Genomic DNA, 22,414 nt, shown 5'->3' with positions numbered 1-22,414 from the left:
CCAGAGCCCTTACCTTAGCATGAGAAACCTGCTTTGGCTGGGCAATTAAATGTTTCTGGAGCTCTGTAACTCTGTCAGGTCTTCAGTCTGCTGCTTAACTGTGTCTACTTTTCCATTACAGAAGACAGGGTCTACCAAAGAAGTCCCCAGACTCTCACACTTAGCCAGTCAATGACCCTCAGTTTCTCATCATCCTTCTGCAGAGCATCAGTACAAGTCCATAACCAGAAGTGGACTTGGCCCAGTGGTTAGGGCATCCGTCTACCACATGGGAGGTCCCCGGTTCAAACTCTGGGCCTCCCTGACCCGTGTGGAGCTAGCCCATGCACAGTGCTGATGCGTGCAAGGAGTGCCAAGGAGTGTCCTGCCACGCAGGGGTGTCCCCCACATAGGGGAGCCCCACATGCAAGGAGTGCGCCCGGTAAGGAGAGCCGCCCAGTGTCAAAGAAAGTGCAGCCTGCCCAGGAATGGCACCTCCCACACAGAGAACTGACGCAGCATGATGACGCAACTAGAAGAGACACAGATTCCCGTGCTGCTGACAACAGCAGAAGTAGACAAAAAAGAACATGTAGCAAACAACTCCATAACCAACCAACTTTGCTGTCCTTGTAGGCATTGTTTGTTTCCCTATATCTTTCAAGTGCTTGGATCATTGCACCTACCAGGGCATTCTTTTCAACCAATTTGCTTCCTAGGTAGAAACCATTTCACTGCCATCTTTTCCCAGGGTCACTCCATACTCCACATACCACTCAGGATAGTGAGTGAACCAGTCTCAAAGCTTTATCTTAACACCTGTTTTCTCAGAACACTTCCAGTGACATTTGTGTTAGGTTAGGCCCTAAGAAGTAGATGCCCAAATAGGACTGCAAGTACAAGAAGTTTATTGGGGGGAAATACTTGGCAAGAATAAAGGAGAGGGAGCTAGAAAAAGGGCAAACTTTCAAACCATGGTGCAGGTCCAGAGAAGGGAAGAAGAAAGGAGGATTTGGTGGCAGAGCCTCAGAGAGCAGTACAGGTCTAGGAAAGTTTCCACCAGATTGATGGGTAGGCAAACTCACCCATTAGAGGTATCCCATATTTGTACCCCTGGCATGTGTAGCCTTGGCTGGGAGCAGCCCATGAGAAGCTGGGAGCAGCCCATGAGAAGCTGGGAGCAGCCCATGAGAAGCATGCGTTGGCCTGGAACATGGAGGATTCTGAGGGATAGCAGCTGAGGCCCTAGTCCATTCTGCTCTGAGTGAGGCATTTCATGGCCAACCCCCACATGGTCTCAAGATGACTTTTAGCACCCCTCGGACTAAATTGAATCCAGAGGAGTATAAGAGTCTTTGTCCCAGCATCCCTAGCAAAAAAACCCTGAAATTGACCTTGCTTGGATCAGCTTAGGTCATGTGTAAAGCCCTACACCAGTTCTGGTGGCCAGAGAAATGCAATTCTCTGATTTGCTCTGGCCTGGTTTTTGTGTTCCACTTCCAGGGCAGGGGGTGCAGCCCAAACCACAGCAGGAGAACTGAGAAGCCGTGAAGAACAGATTCCCAAACAAAAATATGTACATATAGAATATATGTATTTCTCTCTTTTTTTTCTTTTGGTTTTCCTTTTTTTGAATTTTTTATTTTAATAGTTGTTACCAGGTTGCTTTCCAAAGACACTGTAGCAATTCACAGTTCCACCAAAAGATATAAGAGTAGCTTTTTCCTCCACAATCTTCAGCAACAATATATGTTAGCTTTCTTCTAAAATGTTTGCCAACCTAATGGTTGGTAGCTCATTATCACATTAATTTACAATTTCCTACTACTAGTCATTTTTAAAATATTTTTTCATACATTCTTGCCTAATTGAATTTGCTCCTCTGTAAACGGACCCTTCACATCACTTGCCTGGACCTCTGGGCATGTGGCCCCGTTTTCTTTATTGTCAGCACTAGAGCCATAGTTCCCAGGGTCCAGACAACATGAATGAGCCAGGAATACCAAGGAACAACTCCATCCTTCATTTTTGAAAAAATGAGAACAAGATAGACCTTGATCAAGAGTCACTTTTCATTCTAAGTAAAAAGAGGTCATTTCCATGGCCATCCACCTTCACAAATTTTTGCCACGTTCTTTATTTAAATCATGTACTACTATTTGTATATCTGACATTTGATAATTTCTGCATAGATTTATTTTGAAGGAGAAGTTTGTATCTTGCCAATATACCATTATAACTACCAGTTATATTTTCCAACACAAGTTAAAATAAATTCATAACTATTAAAATAAAAGTTCATCTGCAAACCACCTAAAATACTTCATACTTTGGAAAACGGCATTAAAGCGTCATTTTCCGTGCCAAGAGGTGCATATAGTCAGGGACAAAGTCGTGGATTTACAAGGTGACCAGAAAGGCGTTAGGAATATTCCACGTTCTGGCCGGAACATTCGGAACATTCGGGATTCTGAGGTTCTGCGAATTATGCAGAGGCCGGGCTCGGAAGCGGCGGCCTCAGGACCTGGGCTGCGACAGGACTCAGTCCCCGGACGCGGTCCCTCTGCCCCCCGGGGAGGAGGGATGTGCTCGCTGCGGGCATGGAGCCAAATCCTCCTGCCGGTTTTCCTCTCCCTCTCTCTCATTCAACTGCTTATCAACGTCTCCGAGAATGGCTTCTCCCAAACGATCAGGCACAGAAGCAACAAAAGTCTAAACAAGACGGACAAAGACGGTGAGCGCGCGCGGTCGACGCTGTCTTTGGCTTTGGTTGTGGCAGTCTGGCGCAGTGAGATTTTCAACTCAAAAGTTGCCCATTCGACGTTTAAATGCGACTGTACTTTGCTTTATCTGAAATGTGAAAAGTGGATTAAAACAGATTTTTAAATTAGGAAAGCTCCCTGCCCCCCCCCCCCCCCCCCACTGTTTTCATGACCTACATATATACAGCCTGTAAGATTTATGCTGTGAGTAAATTGTCCCGTTTTGTTCTACTCAGACCCAGGTCTGTGCCTTGGCTAGTCTTTCTTAGTGTTTTAAAGTCTTAGTTAATACATTGCCTAATTTGTGTTTTTTCTTATGAAATAAATATTTTAGTTTGGAGGCTTCCCTTGTCTCCCTTACCCCACTGAAGACAGTTTGAAACTCTAAAAGTCATGCAGAGTTGAATTCTTGAAACTAGAAATATGGGTTTTAGTATCCTAAATTGGAATTGTATAGATAAAATAAGCGACAGGATTTGAATTACTTGGAAAATGCCATGTAAAGCCAAGATTGCCATTTTTATGGGGACTATGAGACAGAATAATTGCTGCTGTCTGGTTTCCGGATTAAAAAAGAATGTTAGTATCGGTAAGTGAATCAGTCTTTCTTACTAAAACCAAAAACAGAGCTCTTGGTTTTGCACTGAAATGAGAATTTACACTGGGGAGTTGGGGGAGGGCTGAATCAAAAGATCTGGCTTTGTTTTCTTTGGTTTCATTTTTCCCTTGGATTTCTCTCTTTTTTAACTTCCTTTGTCACTCCCATATATACTCCACAAGGAACAGTATTCCAGTGCTATCTCCACCCTCTTCTCCCCACAAAAACCGCCTGAAAACATGGGCCCAAGCATATAAGTAAGTCTTTCCCTTTGTTCCCCCAGCAAATTGAAGCCAGGCTGGAATTTTTCAAGCTATTTTATTAAAATGCTGAGGAAGAACAAAAAGGAAGCAAACAAAAGCAAATTGAGAGTCATAGATAACATAGGCTGGCCTAAAACTGATGTTTCTGATTCTAGCTAGCTCATTTCTAGGGCTGACCAACCATGGTCCACTCTATAGACTTTCTTTTTTTTTTTTTATTTTTTATTTTTTATTTTTTATTGACTTTGTAATAATATTACATTAAAAATATATATGTGAGGTCCCATTCAACCCCACCCCCCCACCCCCCCTCTCCCCCCCCCCAACAACACTCGTTCCCATCATCATGACACATCCATTGGATTTGGTAAGTACATCTTTGGGCACCTCTGCACCTCATATACATTGGTTCACATCATGGCCCATACTCTCCATCTATAGACTTTCTGAGGAAACAACTTCACTTTGGGCAAGAAAGCCTGGTACCCCCTGTCAGGGGCATCCTCTGTATATTTGCCTCCTTGCCTGGGGCAGGTTCCCCCTTGTGTTTGCATTCAACCTTCCCACTTAACAAGATATAGTTTCTTAGACTTCATAACACTTTCACTTCCAAACTAAGGAAGGGATTCTAACATTTCACTGAGGCAGTTACTCCAAGGAAATATATTGGAGGCAAAATATTCTGAATATGAGCTAATATAAAGTATTAATTGGTTTATTTCTCCTGTGATGAGTAGAAAAAGAAAATTTGTCAGACACACTCCTAAGTGTTCTTATTGCACTGATCTCTGGGAGCTGCCTCCTTCTTCTATCCTCTAGTCTAGGGGTGGTAACAGCTTCCTACTAGGCTGATCTTTGGGCCACTCAGTTTCTTTCTCCTGGTAGACTTCTCAGTCTCTTACATCATCTGTACAACAAATTCCCAGTACTAAATTCCCTGTGTTATATGTACACTGAGAGTGATTTCTGTTTTCCTGATTCGATTCTGACTGACAGAGCCATCTTTAAGACCAAAAATACTATAGGAATTTGACCGTCAGGCATTTATTAGGAGGATTAGAGAGAAGAACACTGTTTTAGTTCACTAGACCGCTAAAACATAGGTTGGCTTAAGCAACAGGAATTTATCGACTCAGTTTTAGAGGCTAGAAGTGCAAAATCAGGGAGTTGGCAAGACCATGCTTTCTCCCCAAAGCCTGTAGTGCTCTGGCCCTGGTTTTCTGCAATCCTTGGGGTTCCTTGGCTTGCATCTCTGCCTCCTATCACATGACCACCTCTCTTTCCTTGCGTCTGCTCTTTTGGTTTCCACTGAATTCCAGATTCTCCTTGTGACATTGTCCAACTCACTGCATCCAAATTTCTTCTGCTTATGACAGACCCCAGTGATACACATTACAGCCCACCCTGATTCAGTTTGGCCACACCTTAACTAAGAGTATATCTTCGAAGGGTATTGACAAGTGGGTTCACACTCTCAGGAACAAGGATTCAAATGAAGAACATGTCTTTGGTTAGGATACACAGTTCAATCTACCATACACACTAAGGTTTAAATGCTCCTGGGGAGCTGGATGAGAAAACCCTTCCAGCTGAGGTGAGGAAGGGAGTGAGAGAAATCTAAGAACATTAGGAAACCCTGACTCACTTTCTAGAGTTTACCCTAGGAGATTACCAGCCACATAGAAAGCATGAGGCTAACATGATTCTATAGTAGCTAGCAATGGCAGGAAGAGGTATCTTAGCAGATGCACCCAACAGTTGTCTCACAGAGTCCCTTGAATATAAAGATTTTACATGGAAAGAAGTGGAAATCCCCCAAATCTCCAACATAGCAGTTGGGATGTTGGGGTGGGGATGGAGGGTGAGGGGAGCTCCATGAGGACTTGCAGAATTGAAGAGGACAGAACATTACAAGATAATACATGGGCCTCACCTCCAGAAGCCAGAGCAGAACAGCAAATACCAGTGCACAACACTTCTAAGAAGAGACAAGGTGAAATTCACTGCAGTGGAGGCCAGCACAGAAGGAGGCAGCTATTCAGGCCAGTCACCCTTTCTCTGGGGCCAGGACAACACCTAGCTCCAACTCTCTAGGAGAGTAGAACATCCTCTAGGAAAAGGGTAAGGAAACAGATCCTGAGATTAGTGCTAAATATTTACACAAAAGAGGCTGACTTTCTTGAATGGACTTGAATTTGTATGTTTAAATTTTTCTGCCACTTGGCAGAATGGGACATTGAAAACCATGCTGAATTCTGATAGAAAATTGAATTCTGATATTGAGAGGCCTAGATGAAATTTTATTTCTCCTTTGATGCCTTCCTTGATCCTCCCCATCATAGTGAATAGTTCCTCCTATACTTAGCTGGACCTCTTAAGACAGTACCTGTTTCATTCCCAGAGGCAGAAGAACACAGAGGTCACGGGCGGCAGCTGAGACTACCTGTGTTCACCTCCCAGCTCTGTCACTTATGAAGCCCAAACTTAGTGTACCTCAGTTTTCTGATCAGTAAGAATGAACAAAATATATCTGCCTCACGTGGCTGTTGTGAGGATCAAATGAGTTAATATATATTATGCCCTTAGAATGCTGCTTGCCGTGTGGTAAGTGTTCAATAAATGCTAGATATATATTTCTTAATGATAATATATGAATGAAAGTTCTGAAAAACAAAATGGGTACCAGAAATGTTTAGGAATCCAGGAAAAACAGGAAATAGTCCAGATCAGACTAATGGAGAAAACCACAGCCTAAAGCACACATAGGAGAGGACAACTGTTAAAAGTTGGAGTGGTGCCAGTATTCAGTTGCTCCTGAATACAAGGAGCATGAGAGAGTTGTGGAGCACCTTTTGGGAGATGAATTTGAAGCGCCACAGCAGCTTCCCTTTCCACCCTCCCACTTGTATCAAGAGGCAGGCAGCAGAGGCAGTTGCCTCATTAACAACAAATGTGAATTCTTGTCCTGGAAAGGAAAGGAGAAGATGTGCTATAGACACATGGAGCCTAGCTGCATGTCCCACCCCTCCCTCCACATCACAGGAGGCAGAAACATCTAAGAATAGATTTATGCAAAAATTAGCACATAATCAAGAATCATGAAACTCAACAAATGAAAGAACCAATGAATTAAGAAATATTTAAAAGAGGAAAAGAAGAAGGCTTTGAAACTGTATGCTGGGGAAGAACCCCAAACTTACAGAAAATGACAAGGAGTAACAAGACTCCTAAGGAGATGACTAAACTAGTAAACAGGTTGACTTGCCACCATTTCATGCATGCTGAAAGTAGACAATGAGGCTCAAAGGATCAGAGCAGGATAGTGTATTAGTCATAGCCAGCAAAACGCAAGAGCATCAGCATGACAGCACTGGCTCTCTGGCCTCCAAGTTCCACAGAGTGACACAGTGGGCCCAGATGATGACTATGCACAGTGGATTTTACTGCAGCTTAGGAAACCAGGGCTAAAGGCCTGTCACCTTTTATAGCAAGAAGTAGTCAAGCTAGTCCCTTGTGAGTACTTGTACTATAGTCACATTGTGGTTGCCTTGAGCTATTTAATTGCTTATGTGAGCAGATTCAGAGAAGGTTCAAGGTCAGAGAACAGTTAGGCCTAGTTTTGACAGTCAACAAGAAAGGGTGGGATCACTTGGGGCCTGAGACAGATGGTTTTTCCCAACCCTATGATTAATATTCATATGAAGATATCCATGAAAAAAGAGCAGGCTTTTATGAAAAAGACTAAGGATCTTGGAAATTAAAAATATCATCTAGATGGAAATTCCTAAAGAGCAAATAAGCAAGCTTGATGATTGAGCCATGGGATGCTTAGAGAATACAGTACAAAAGGACATGAGATAGCATAAGGAAAAGTTTATGAAGAGCTCATACAACATAAGTGTAATAGGAGTTTCAGGAGGAAAGAAGGAAATAGAAGAGAGGAAACAATGAAAGAAAAATTTCCAGAACAATATCTTTAGAGTTTTGAGGAAAATGGTTTGAAATTGGAACATATAACCAGACTAAGAAAGCTATGCTCTAGTAACTGTATAAAATGAAAACATTTTGGACACCTAAAGAGTGAAAGACATTATTACTCACATTCTCTCTGAATAAGAATCTCAAGGATATAATTCAGCAAAATGAAAAATGAATCTTAGAGGAAGCTATAGAATTCCAGAAAGAATAGTAAGCAAAGAAACCAGTGAATCTTACAATTAATTCTAAATAATTTATTGTAAATCAATAGCAAATTAAAAATAATAAAACTTTAATAATAATTATTAAAATTTTAATAGTAATTAAATTCCAGATGATCTCCACCTGGCAAGTAGTATAAGGAGGAAGAGGAGAAAATGAAAGTATATTAGGGCAGGGAAGCAGATTTGGCTACCTGATAGAGCATCTGCCTACCATATAGAAGGTTCAGGGTTCAAACCCAGGACCTCCTGACCTTTGTGGAGCTGGCCCATGCACAGTGTTGATGTGCGCAAGGAGTGCCATGCCACGCAGGGGTGTCCCTGCATAGGGGAGCCCCACGTGCAAGGAGTGCACCCCTAAGGAGAGCTGCCACATGGGAAAAAAGTGCAGCCTGCCCAGGAGCGGTGCCGCACACAAGGAGAGCTGATGCAGCAAGATGACACAACAAAAAATGATGCAGTTTCCTAATGTTGCTAACAAGAATACAAGTGGACACAGAAGAACACACAGTGAAGGGACACAGAGAGCAGACAACTGGAGGGGGTGAAGGGAAAGTGAGAGAAATAAAATAAATCTTTGAAAAAAAAAGTATATTGGGGAAGCAGATGTGGCTCAACTGACTGAGCTCCCGCCTACCACATGGAAGGTCCCAGGTTCAGTTTCTGGTGCCTTCTAAAGAAGATGACCAAGTCAGCGAGCTAACATGAAGGGCTGGTGCAACAAGATGATGCAACAAGAGATGCAAGAAGGAAAACATAATGAGAGACACAACAAAGCGGGGAGCTAGAGGTGGCTTAATCAATTAGATGCCTCCCTCCCACCTGGGAAGTCCCCAGTTCAGTTCCTGGTGCCACCTAAAAGGAAGACAAGCACACAATGAACAGACTCAGCAGTGCAAACAATGAAGGGATGAGGAGAAATTTTAAAAATCTTTAATTTTTAAAAAAGTATATCAGCGTCCATGTACAAATAGAGAATGTAGATCCTGATTAGATAATGATAGATAAAATAAAGTATATCTGATAAAATTTTAAAAGTAACAGTTCAAAGAATAGAAATAAGATTGTGACTTGAAATCACTAGAGGGAATAAAGGAACAAAGAAAATAAATTGATGGAACAAGATACACCTAGGATATACTAATGAAAAAGTAAGTGTAGTGATATTCATATTTGATAAAATGAATTCAAGCAGAAAAATCATTAAGTAGAAGAATAAGGGGCATTCCATATTGTTATATAGTACATTACACCAAGATAACATGTTATGAACCTTTATTTGCTTAACAACATAGTTTTGAAACTGATACAGGAAAAGCTGATAGAAATAAAAAGAGCATTTGACAAATTCTAAAACACATGAACTCACTTTACGTGCCTAAAAAACATCAAATAAATAAAATATAAGGACATAAAATAGTGAATTTTAATATACAAGACCTTATTATCCCTCATTGTGTTTTTTCTCTTAAATATTCTTGAAAAAAATTTCCCATGTAGATAAATTTTAGAATCAGCTTCTTTGATTTAGTTGTTCTATTTTTAAAAATCAAATTATTAATTGATTTCAATACCATTCAAAAATATTTTGTTTTGATATCTGGTATCTTTAGGCATTTGAAATTGTGATCCCTCATGGGAGAAGAGAAGAGGACAAAGGATGAAACTTTAAGGAATAACATTTTTAAAATTGGTAGAAGAGATGGAGCCAGTTAGGAAACTCAAAAAGAATGGCCAGAGATATTCCAAGAGAACTGGGAGAAAATGATGCTGTAAAAGTCATGAAAAAATGTAACCAAGAAGAAGGATGTGATTAGATAGAAAATAAATATACAAAAATCAGGTCTTTAGGGTAAGGAAAATATCGCACGACTGATTAAGCCACGGAAATAGCTATTTACCTTTTCCTTCCAGAATAGCATAAAGAAAGAACCTACTGATTCATGAAGCACATAGGTCAGGTTCTCTGATGAAGCAAGGAAAACTATATGAAAGAATGCTAGTTAGTTATACTAATGCTCAATCTAAATTTCTGGACTCAAAGCGCTGCTGAATCATGGGGTCCAAGGAAAAGAATAAGGGATGGGGGAATATGGATTCGGAAAACAGTGGAGAGATAAAGGTATGCGACAGTCTGAATGATGTCAAATGCAAGTTAGAAGGAAGGAAGATTCTAGTCAGAAAAAAGAACACTGGAGTTTAAGATTTCCTGTGTCAAGTGATATAGAATAATGGTAAAATCCAAGTTCAGATCATGAAGAAATAGGTTGCCTAAAGTAAGATGAAGAGCCAGAGTTTCTCTGGATGGAGGAACTTCAGCTAATTTTTATTTTCATGTATATTTTTTCTTATTTTGAGCATGCATCACTTTTATAATTACATAAAGACAATAATGCTATTTTCATTTTTTTTTTTTTTTTAAGTAGCAGGAATGATGGAATCACAGGAAAGAAAAGCATGAACGTCTCAGGACTTACAAGAAACAAGGCTGTGGATTTCATATTACCCAGAACATTTTTGGATTCAATGTCAGAAACCAAGGTTAAGCATATAAGAGGAATGTAATTTTGTCTCACTTGACCAAAATAAGACAAGAGTAGAATACAGTGTACCTCAGAAATGAGTGGATCACCATCAGCTCCCAAAAGGACAAATACTGCATGAGCTCATTTATATGAAATAAATAAGCAAATTCATAGAGTCAGAAACTAGAATAAAAGGAATGGGGAGTTAATACTTAATTGGTACAGAATTTTTGTTTGGGATGATGGAAAATTTTGGTAATGGATGGTGGTGGTGGTAAAAACATGTGAGTAGAATTAGCATCACTTATTTATTTGAATGTGATTAAAAGGGAAAATTTTAGGTGATATGTATGTTACTAGAATAAAAATAAAATAAAATAAAAACTATAGGATTGTACAACACAGTGAGCCCTAATGTAAACTATGGACTATTGTTAATAGTACAATTATAATAATATTCTCTCTTCCATTGTAACAAATACCACACTAATGCAAAATATTTATAATGGAGGCAGATATATGAGGACTTGGTATTTTCTGCATGGAAAAAAAGATAAAATATTTTAGAAAAAAGATAGAAAAAAGAGATAGATAGGTAGATGGATAATAGGTAGGTGGATAGATAGATAGATAGATAGACAGAGACAGACAGACAGACAGACAGATAGATAGATAGATAGATAGCTGTGAAAACAAGAAGAGTTTGCAGAATAGAGGCCATGTCACACATCTTTTGTTTCCCTACTCTGGTCTCATGAAATGACCAGTTGTAGTTCTGCTGAGGCTGGCTGTCCTGGACATAAATGAAGCACTTGAACTTTTCCCATTTCCACTTAACCTTCCCTTGGCAACTTCAAGAATACATTTGGATGGAAGGAAATAATATTCAGTAGGACTTAATTTGAAAAACTGTTTTGTACATTTTTCACACTCAATGATCTGCATTGAGTCAATTTTGAATTAAAGAGAAAAGTCTGATCTATCCCACATTGAATGTGAACTCTGTCCCCAAAATAATGGAGTGATTTTATTGTTACGGTATCACAAAACAAGTATGGTATTATAGGAGGTCCGCGGTTCAAACCCCGGGCCTCCTTGACCCGTGTGGAGCTGGCCATGTGCAGTGCTGATGCGCGCAAGGAGTGCCGTGCCACACAGGGGTGTCCCCCGCGTGGGGGAGCCCCACGCGCAAGGAGTGTGCCCGTGAGGAAACCCGCCCAGCGTGAAAAGAAAGTGCAGCCTGCCCAGGAATGGAGCTGCCCACACTTCCCGTGCCGCTGACGACAACAGAAGCGGACAAAGAAACAAGACGCAGCAAATAGACACCAAGAACAGACAACCGGGGGAGGGGGGGAAATTAAATAAATAAATAAATCTTTCAAAAAAAAAAAAAACAAAAACAAACAAGTATGGTATTAATTCTAGGACCTATTTTCTTATGGAGATATTGGAGTAATAAAAGGAGCCATCAATATGCTTTTTACCAAACTTGTATTTTTCATTCTAGAACTTTCAAACATAAATTATACCTTTTTTTTTTCCAAAAAACAAAAGAATGAAAATCCTCATTTGGGGGAAGTTTTTAAAGCTTTGTAGCAAGACAGGATGGGGTTTTTGTTTTTAATATTTAAAGAGTTAACTAGTTAGTCAGAAATGTCTTGGCAAAACCACACTCAGTAACCAAGGAGTTACTAAAAGAGTATTTTAAAGTGTGGTGTTTTAAATATCTGGTGATATTGCCAATTTGTTTTTCTTTTTTCTTTTTTGGCAGATGTTTTTTGTAACTTGCTTGGCTAATCAAATTTGGATGATGCCATTTCATGTTTTTCCAAGTAACAGGAGAAAATAAAATAGACAGGATTTATTTAGTTCTGGTAAGAGAAGTATCTGAGATATGAAAATAATTTTGTAAAATACTAGGCTATGGATGAGTATGACCTGGAACAGGAATAACTAAACAAAATGCAGTTTTATATAATATTGAGTAACAAATAGACTTTGGATTTAAATTTTTGTATTTTCTTTTCTTGTAGCCTGTGATGTAAAGAAAAAGTGTCAATTGTGCGTAGAAGATAAAAGAGTAAGTTAACTTTCTTATGAGGAAATTGTCTTGGGGATGTTATGTCATACAATCCCATGATATAGTCTAAATGATATGCTGAACTTTGTTTTGCACAACACTTTTATGTTAGGAATACTAGTAACAGTTACGATGTATTTCTGTATCTCAAATCATTTTTTGAGGATCTAGAAAGAAACAATGAAAATATTTAGTAAAAATCTATACTTCCACAGGGAAAATTATACCTATAAACACTTCTTAGCTTAAATAATAAATAAATAGTGCTGAAGTTTTGGAAGAATATTTTTGTAAGTAAGGAAAAGATAAGCCTTTTGAGATGTAATGAAAATTCTCTTGCTGCTTCTAATCCCTAAAGATTAGAAAGGATGCCACACAGTTTCTGTAGCTATGATCTCCTTTGTAGATTAGATGTCTGACATCATTATACTTCACTTCAGATTTGGAAGAAAGCAGAAATTCTGTATTTAATGAGGGAAATGGTGTTGTTTGCACCACAGAGAGTTTTACAGCAATCCTCACCAAGCCATTTTTCTCTAACCAAGTATTAGAGAACTGACAATATTAAAGACAGACACGTGAAATCACTATATTAGAATAGGGCACACTCTAATAATTGGTATCTGTTATAGTGCTCCCGATTCACTGCCCTTTGCCCCTTCACGTATTTTCCCCCAGGTCACTCCTCTGCTTTAATGAGGTCCTGGGTCCCTGGCTTATGAACTTCTCCTCCCAACTCCTGTCCTAGCTTTAGGTGCTTCCCTACTCCTTGGTCTTAACAAGAATTTTCTCCAGTCCTTTAACTCCTTCATTTTCCTAGCTTATTAACCATCTCCTATGGACTTCCTTCCTATGAACTCTCATGGCAGCTCACTTGAGTGGAATATTCTCACACCATTTTTTGGTTGTTAAATGTTTGACAGTGGAAATTTTCAAATGTGTAAAAATAGAGAAAATAGTACAATGAAAGTTTTTATGCCCATAAGCCATCTTGGCCAACTTTGTTTCATATATGCCCTCCCCCACAACGTGGATTCTTTTGAAGCAAATAATGATATGGATGCCGTATCATTTTATCTGTAAATATTTCAGTATACATCTATAAATATTTCTACATGTATCTATATATCTTCAGTATATATCACTTTTTTTTTTAGGAGGTACTGGGGATTGAACCCTGGGCCTCGTACGTGGGAAGCAGGCACTCAACCTCTGAGCTACATCCAGTCCCCAATGAAAGTTGGGTGTTTTTTCCATTTGTTTGTTTGTTTTGTTTTTAGGAGGTACCGGGGATCAAACCCAGGACCTCATACATGGAAGCAGGCACTCAACCACTTGAGCTATATCTGCTCTCCTATCACTGATATTTTATTTTAAAATATTACAATACCATTATCATACCTAAAAATTAGCAATAGCTTCTTAATATCATCAAGCATCCAGGCAATATTCACATTTCTCTTGTTCTTTTTTACTCATGAAATTAACTTTTGTTTATAAAGATAAAACTTTATACATCCTTTTAAAAAACAAAAATTCAAATCTAAGCATTAATCAACGAGTCAATATTATGGAGTTGTTCACAGCTATCATTATAGTGGTGACATTTTATCATTGTAAAAATGTCACAGAATTCAAGACATATCTTGGATTCTCAATGATTCAAGTGTTTCATAAGGGTTCATCAGTTTTAAAATAAAACTTTCTCACTCATTGCATCCTGATATAGATTTTTGGTTGAGAGAGAAGTTATAGCAAAAACAGTGAAATTTTTGTATTTCCTGTAGCCTAGCTCATCTGTTACTTAGTTCATAGGGAGTGATCATTACTTATGTGTATATAAAATATGTTTATAAATGTCACACTTCACAACTCTCAAACGCCCACTTTGCTATTTATTTTACCTCTCTGAAAACTTGTGTGTGTGTTAGGGTATTGGGATGGGCAAGGTCCTGGGTCCACATATTGATGTGTCAGTGAAAATGTGGTTATCACCTGTCAAGAGTTTCTCAGCTGTAAAAAAGGAAGAAAGCCAGTACAATGAAATATTCTCCCCATGGCAACTATTCTCACCACCTTATCTACTCTTGGCATGACCTTCCTTTTAGAGTCCAATTTTCCTTGAGAAGTTTAAGGTCATCTCTCAGTTCATGTTCCCTCATTTTTCCTTCTTTATTAACTCAATGTTTTTTCTCTTACATTTTCTTTTCCTCTCAAGAAGTATTTTCACTTTTGCAAGACTAATCCCTTAATCTTTGCATCAATGAACACATCACACTCAAAAATACATGCACACCCATAAACTCAGTACCTTTCTCATTTTCTTGTTCCATCTGCAATAAATTCAATCTTTTTCTCTGCTTTGGCTTCTTCCAGAGTCCAGACAAAATTGACAAAACAAAAAACCTTTTCATCTCTTTCAACGTAGCTAAAGTACTCGTTCTGCCTTTGCTTCCTTATTACACACTCTTACTTAATGTTAGCAAACTGATTCAGAGAAAAGACTCTCCATAACCAAACCCAATGATCTTTTCAAGTTAGTCACTCACTCCTTCCTGAAACTTCCTCCTTCCTTGGTCATCTTGATATTACACTGCTCTAATTATCTCCTTCACCACTCTGTCTCCTTTACCAACCTCTCTTCCTCACACACTCTAAACAAGGACCTTTCTTAATACAGTGTTCTCACCCTTGTGCTAACTTACCCACCACCATGGCTCCAACATTACCTGCCATAAAAGAATTTCAGATTCTGATGCTTAGAGCTAATAGCTCCCTGAGTCTCAGGATCACACTCACAGTTGCTTGACTGACATTTCTACCTGGATAGTTTTCCATCACTTCAAACTCAAAATTTTTATAACTAAAATTATCATTTTGCCTTCCCCAAAGAAATTCATTTTATTGACTTTGTTTATTTCTGGTAATGTTCTCCAAGACCTATAATTTTGGAAATCTTTGACTGCGTTCTTTTCCTTTTTCTCTATATGCAGTTCACAAGTCCTGTCAATCTTTCTATTCTTTTCTTTTTCCTTGACTTCCTACCACAGTCCCTCTAATCCATCCTGATGCCTTATTCATAATCTTAAAATGGATTTTCCATCATGTCACATTTTAGCCAAAAATAATTCACTTGAGTCCCTATTGTTAAGATAAATATAAACTCCATAGTTTTCCATTCAAAACCCATCACAGTCTGAGAGAAAATTACCTTTCCAAATTATTTCACAAAATCCACATGAGAATTTTCACTCCTGCCACAGAGGAGACCTGTTCTTCCATTCTGCCTAGTCTCTGTACCTCTCCTTTCATGTACCTCTCCTTTCATGTACAAATTTTTACCTATTCCTCAAGGCCCAGGTCAAATTCTGCCCATTTCCTGAACAAAATCTTATCTAGACATTCCAACTAGAAGTGAATACTTTCTCTGCTGAATTCCTATATCTGTTCTACTCATTTTGAAATTATAATATGCTTTTTTTAGAAATGTACTTTTTTGTAAAATGTAAATATTTTACCTGCCAATTAAGTTGTCACTTTCTAACAGCAAAAAAACCTCTGCTGTGCCTAGCTTTTGCACATAAATACCTAGTAAATGCTGTTTTTATCCAATCAGTGTCCACTACTTTAAAATCCCCCTTTGCCCAGTAACACTCATGTTCTAGTTCTTGGCCATTTTAACATTAATCCACTTATTTTATGCAATGTTAAAAAACAAAAACAAAAAACCACTAATGATGTACCTTCCACCTTAATGCATATTTTCATTTTAATGACATTTACTTATAAAGTGGCAATTATAATGTAAATATAATGATATTAAAATGAAGTTCTATGCTAAAATTACTACTTTAATTTTTCCATGGAGCAATACTACCTATCATTCACAAAGTTTTTAAGTTGATATCTCATTTGTCCCACTCTTAAGAGTCTGAGGTTGGTATGGCTTCATATTTATATGGGTCATCTTCTTAAGCTGCAAGAAGAAATTCATGTAATCTGTCTTAAATTCTACATTACCAATTTAAGGATGCTGAATATATTATTTAGGAAATGTGAAATTCTGTTTTTTGAAGACATTTTAGACTTAGATAAGGTATGAGTCAAATCTGTTTGTAGTAAGTGACTAAAACCCAACTCAAACTAATTTAATAAAAATGGGAATATATTGGCTCACAAAATTAGGAAGTCCAGGGGTGGCCTTGGCTTCCTACACAGCTGAATCTCCAAGAATGCCATTCCTATTTCCTTTCTCACCTTTTATCTCTGGTTCTGCCTCCCTCTGTGTATTGGCCTCATTTTCTCTTTGGACAAATGGGCATTCTCTATGCAGCTGAGGAAGTAACTGCTAGCAGGTCTCTCCGAATATCTGCCTACAATTCCAAAGACAATTTTGATTGGCTTTATTTGGGTTTTATGTCCAGTCCAGGACTAGTTATACCAGAGGGATGGGCTACCCTGAGTGCTACTGCACAGGTCATATGACCACTCCTGTAGTGGGAAAGGGGCAGGGCATAGGTAATTGACAGGTGGGGAAAGAGATTCATAAAGAGAGTATGGTTACCAGAAGAAAAAGAATGGAAACTCAATTTCACCCTTTGACCATTCAGTACATGCACATTCTATTATCTCCATCACCAAAAAAATTTTTAAAAATGCTCCAGGCAAAATAATGCATCTAACCCTCAACTAAAACTCTATTTACCCAAAGTCATTGTCAGTTCTACACCCAGCTCTAAATCCAGAATCTGAGGTGATGCTAATTACTCTTGATGGAGTTTCGGTTGTGGCTCCTCATGCTCCTTCAACTCAAGTAACAATCAATTAAACCAACTCCCAAAGACTGCTATTCAGTAGAGGAGTTCTCTCTACAGCCTAATAACAATAAAAACTCCCATTTAGAAAAGAATATAGTAGTGACTGCTCCTACAATATATTCCAAGCCTGTAAAATATTCTGTTGAATTTCTCTATCCATGGAGTGAGTTGTTCATCACCAGTCTGGCTAACCCCGGTTCAGTCTGCTGGAAGGAGCTCCCTTTTCCATTATTCTCTGAGCTCCCATGTAGAGACGCATAGGGGAAGAATGTCTATTTTGGGAGCTGCACTGCTTTAGCAGCTCACTCGCTGTGGATTTGGTTACTGGGGCCTGGGAATCTGCTCAGGCATTGAGTAATTACAAGCTGCTCTCTTATGGGTTCAGGGTTTTTCTGGCAATTCGCCTCCCTTAAAACCCTTCCAGACAGCATGGACTTGATTCCTAAGAAATCAAAGTTTCCTTGAAACTCTAAGAACTATTAACCAAGACCAGAAATCTCCCTGAGCTGTAATCCTTGAATCTAGACCCTAACTTTGCAGTTTAGGTCTTTAAACAATAGTTAGGAGAAACTACTCAGAATAGGTGAAGTCTTGGACTTGTCTTAAATAGCTTCGCTTGACCTTTGGCTTTTGATATTCCTCCACTCTCAGCATTGTCCAATGGATAGTTTTTTGTTTTTGTTTTTTTTTCGCAATGAGGTGAATCATTACCTCTGCTACTCTGGAGATGTACAGGAAGAGGTGTTTGGGGGTCAGGTTTAAAGGGTTGGGTGTCAGCATAGAACCAGACTGCTTTGTCGAACCCTGTGTCCCTTATTTACTAGCTTGTTGTGTGCGCTGTGCCTTGTCTTCGTCTCTAAAGTGGACACCTAGTTCACAGGGTTGTAATTAGGATGAAGTAAATTAATGCATGTAAAGGGCTTAGAACAGTGCCTGTCACATGGTAAGCTCCCCCCCCCCTTTTTTTTTTTTACCACTCTGCCCTCATTTTTCTGAGTCTTCTAGGTTTCAGTCTTGTCTTCCATGTGGTTTTCACCTCTGTATCTTGCTTTCAATTACTTGAACAAGGCACTAAGAATTCAGCTTTCCTATTTCCACACATTATCTGACCACCAGTGACCAGAAGAGGGGAGTGAGGCAAGGCTGACTGACAGCACCACCAGGGCGCTGTGTAACAGATGAAGAATCCCCAGAAGCAGAGTGCTGCAGACAAAGAGAATGGGAAAGAGAGTTGAGAGATAAAAAGCTATCTACTACAGTTCTTATTACTGTTTTGTGAAATGATATCGTGTGTTGGATTCCCTAAATGCAGATCCTGAGACAAGGATTCAGGTGTGTGTGATTTCTTGAGCAACAGCTCTTTAGGAAAATCCCATGAGGGAGTGAGGGACTCAGGGCTAGTAAGGGGTAAAAGCTGAACAAAGATGTGGTCTCAGTTAAAGCCTACCCTTAGCCCATTCCGAACCATGGCAGTGGTGGTGGAGTGTCCTAGGGCAAAAAAATGTCATAGCAGAGCGGTCCCTGCCATGAGGCAAAGATGCCCACATGTGGAAACCCGTATCACTCAATCATTGGCAGATGGTGAAGAAACCTAACAGGCAAGGTGGGCCCTGGCCACTGAAGGCAATTATCCAAGAAAAGAGGGACAGCCATGGGTCACTGGCAGCCAACATTCACTGCAGTTGGAGTTTGAATGAATGGGCCTGATAAAAGGGATCTGGGCTGGCCATAAGTGGCATCTATGGCAAATAATAATAATAAAATAATAATACTATTTATTAAATACACAACTATTGCTTTGACCATATCAACACCAAACCTCAGAAGAACCCTCTAAGTGATTCTTCTACCATTTTCAAAGAGGTTAAGTAATTTATCCAAGTCATATAGTTGTTAATAGGTAAAGCCAGAATTTAAACACCCTGGTAAGCACTTTGGTTTTAAGAGCTGTGTTTCATGATGCACATCTCTGTTCTTGTCAATAAGCAGAGGTAGTAGTTTTGTCTTGTTGCCAAAATAGCTTCTAATAGAAAATAATCTATAGCATATGGAAAAGTTTGCTTTATTGTGCTTTTTCTTGAGGTCGGATATAATTTGATCCTAATATTTCTGGTGACAAGCTCTACTTCTAGTGAAATATATAAAAATATATATGCACATACAGATACATAAAAATTTAGTTTTGTTCCCTCTACATTTGTTATGAATTGAATAAGATTATTTAATTCTTATTAATCCCTATGAAAAATTTACTGAGATTGTGTTTATTCTACTTGGACACTGCTTTTTTCCCCCCCAAATACAGTGCTTTTGGTGCAGTGAAGGAAATAATTGCAAAAATTTTTGTTTTCCATCTTTCGGGTGTCAACTCAGTTCTGTATATTGGTTGAACTGTAGAGGTAAGTTGTCCTTATTTGAATTTTTATGTAGTTTTTTTCAATTAACTTGAAAATACTACTGATTTTCCACATTTGGAAGGATTATAAATGATTACATTTACTTTATTAAAATATACCAAGTCAAGGGATGATCATCACTGTTTTCCTCCAGACAAACTTAGTAGTTGTTTCCAGCAGTATGGTTCAAATTGAGTCAGCATTCATTCTGACTGGTGGGTTCCTTTTCCATACTAGTTTTTAGAGTCTTTAAAATTTCAGTTCTAAAAATCCCTGATTTACGATAACCATAAGCCAGGTTAATGGAGTTTTGTGTTGTTATGTTTTTTTGTAGGAACTCCAAGAGTTTCTCGTAACTAATCTTAGGATGAGGACATATTGAGCCCAGTAGCACACTGCAACTCATATTTCCTCAGTTAATGTATTCTAGACTGAGAATTGCCCTTGCAATGAACAAATCTCAATCATCAAAGACTCTTTTAACTATGTTTGCATTGATTGTACTTTATATATCTTATATATTTCTTACCAAGGCAGGAAAATATACATTTTAAGAAGCTTTCAAAAAATAATTGAAACAAAAGTCCTTCTAGGCAAATCCTAACTATGTGAGAAAACTCAATCTTGAACAACCAGTTGTCAATGTTTTTTTCTTAATTGAAGTGAAAAGACAGGGACAAATTTGTCTTCAAGTCCCGGTTTCCTTTAGGTCCTACCATATATATTTAAATCACTTTTGTTTGTAGCAAAGAGCTTTTAAACAAGCATCCCTTCATCTGTTTAGTAGGAATGAGGATCCCTTGTCTCCTGTTTATGTTATACCATTCTAGTTTCATTTTACAGGCACACCAGGCTGATAAGCTACATAGTTCTGAGGGGGGGGAAGAAAAAACAAAACAAAACAACCTTTACAAGTGCTACAAATCTGCTTTCCCAGCAAGCTTTGGTTGTCTCTGTAAAGAATAGCTGAAACTCAAACAGCAAACTGTGCCCTGCTATTTATATGTATCTTCAGAGAAACAGCAACCTGGGAGATCCACTATTTTAACTGTTGAGATATTACCTGAAATGTGTTTAGAGGTAAAATAAAGAAAAAAACAGGCCAGTGGCCTAATATTTTACCAATTGGGAGATAAAAGACATCAAAATTTACCTCCTTTTAACAAGCCAGATTATTTTCAAATGTTAGTGATTGTTGCGTTAATGGCAATTTTATTGGAATATGTGATGTATGTTTGTGTATCATTATTTGCAATAATGATTTGTGTCAGACCGCATGATACTAGAAAAGATGAAAACATAAGAAATTATTAATCTTCTGTTAACTTAAAATATATTTCTTTTCATACATTTCAGTTGACATGTTTGGATTCCTGACGCTTCTACTCATTGCAGTATTAACGATAATACTCATTTGCTATTGCTGCATCTTTTGCTTTTATGTGCAAGAGTACGTTCATTTTATCCTTAGTAAGAATGCACTGTGGAACAATATTATTAAAGAGAATGCTAAGCTAGTCATCAAGAAATATTTTGCCTTTTTAAAAAATGTAACAAAAATAGTAGATCCATGTGATAAGGAAATAAAAGTCAATGATTAAATCAAATAAAAATAAATAAAAAATAAAAGTATGCAAGGTTGTAAAACGAAAAGAAAAAGTTTACCTTTTCCACCCCCACCCCCACTCCACCTCTGAGACTTGCTCCCTAGAAGTGATCTTTTTAGTATGATGCTATTGATAGTTCTTACATGGTTATATCTCCTTTTCTCTGATTTGTTAACATTAGATGTTATCTATTGATTCCCCATCATGGAAGCTGAAAAATTTGTCTTGCACTATTCCCTACCTCCACTTCTTCTCTACATATTATTTTATTAATATTTTGCTGTTGGTGGATATTATCATTTTGTTATTTTTAATTACAACTATTTTGAGTTATTTTCTCTTAAGATTACTAATATTTCTTCTGTTGGTTATCTTTTAAACTTTGAACAATGTATTGAATCTTCTGTATCTGTATCCAAAAATCTCCCTATTTAAGATAAGAAAATTTGGATCCCTATACTTGCATATCTCCTCTCCTCCCTCTATCTTCTAGACTCATAAACTTTCCCATTAATTTGACCTTGTTAAGGTGTGTAATTTTTACATTTTGCTCTATAGCTATAAATATATCTTGAAATACTCTAAACTTTAACTCTAAAAAAATTTAATAAAAAGAGTAAAACATATGCTTGTGCAAATACTGTTCACTAAAGACCCAAAGTGGAAATAGGAAATATCCATTACTGAAAGTTCTCTTAGCTACAATTTCAAAGGAACACCCTGAAACTGCTCTGCAGATATGAGCCAACAATTTTGTGCAGTTCTGTTTAGTTCTGCTGTTCCCCCACCATTGCTTCTTTATTGATATTTTAAATTGTATTCCATTTATTTCAGTTGTGTTTCTCTTAGTTAAATGTTTTCATTCTTTGGGTGAATAAACAACAGGAGAATTTAATTTAATAAAGCAATGGTTATAAAATATTGTATAAATATTATCTAATGAATAAAATTATTCTAATTATGTTAACTGTTCTGAAAATAAACCTGACTAATTCTAAATTCACCATTATTTTGAACAGAATGGAAACCTACATGGTTGAAAGACCAGGTAGAATTCGTACTCAATACTGGAGTCCCGGTGGCAAGTGTTTTAATTTATTTGATGGGCTATTGCAGATGCTTTCAATACCTAACAACTGGAAGTCTTTCCTTCTCTTGTTCCAGGCATCAAAATTAAAGTATGAGTAG

General features: G+C 38.1%; 1 protein-coding gene across 1 annotated transcript; it reads left to right on the top strand.

Annotated features, from left to right (window-relative positions):
- The first annotated feature begins 502 nt into the window (after positions 1–502).
- PTTG1IP2 (PTTG1IP family member 2) lies at positions 503–22,414 on the top strand. The gene is made up of 6 exons (XM_071215513.1): positions 503–571; positions 2,329–2,713; positions 12,360–12,406; positions 19,529–19,622; positions 20,976–21,069; positions 22,246–22,414. Exons 1-6 carry the CDS (start codon positions 503–505, stop codon positions 22,412–22,414), a joined length of 858 nt encoding a protein of 285 aa, XP_071071614.1.

Source organism: Dasypus novemcinctus, chromosome 5 (genome assembly GCF_030445035.2).
Source record: "Dasypus novemcinctus isolate mDasNov1 chromosome 5, mDasNov1.1.hap2, whole genome shotgun sequence".
In the NCBI taxonomy this organism is placed as follows: domain Eukaryota; kingdom Metazoa; phylum Chordata; class Mammalia; order Cingulata; family Dasypodidae; genus Dasypus; species Dasypus novemcinctus.
Note: the sequence above shows the minus strand (reverse complement) of the source record. Positions and strands in the feature narration are given on the sequence as shown.

Bases quoted from the DNA above. Each gene is read 5' to 3' on its own strand.
- PTTG1IP2 (XM_071215513.1), top strand. From the start codon at position 503: ATGACGCAACTAGAAGAGACACAGATTCCCGTGCTGCTGACAACAGCA. The intron at 12,407-19,528 runs GTAAGTTAACTT...CCCCAAATACAG, and splicing joins TGTGCGTAGAAGATAAAAGA to TGCTTTTGGTGCAGTGAAGG. The intron at 21,070-22,245 runs GTACGTTCATTT...TATTTTGAACAG, and splicing joins TTTTGCTTTTATGTGCAAGA to AATGGAAACCTACATGGTTG.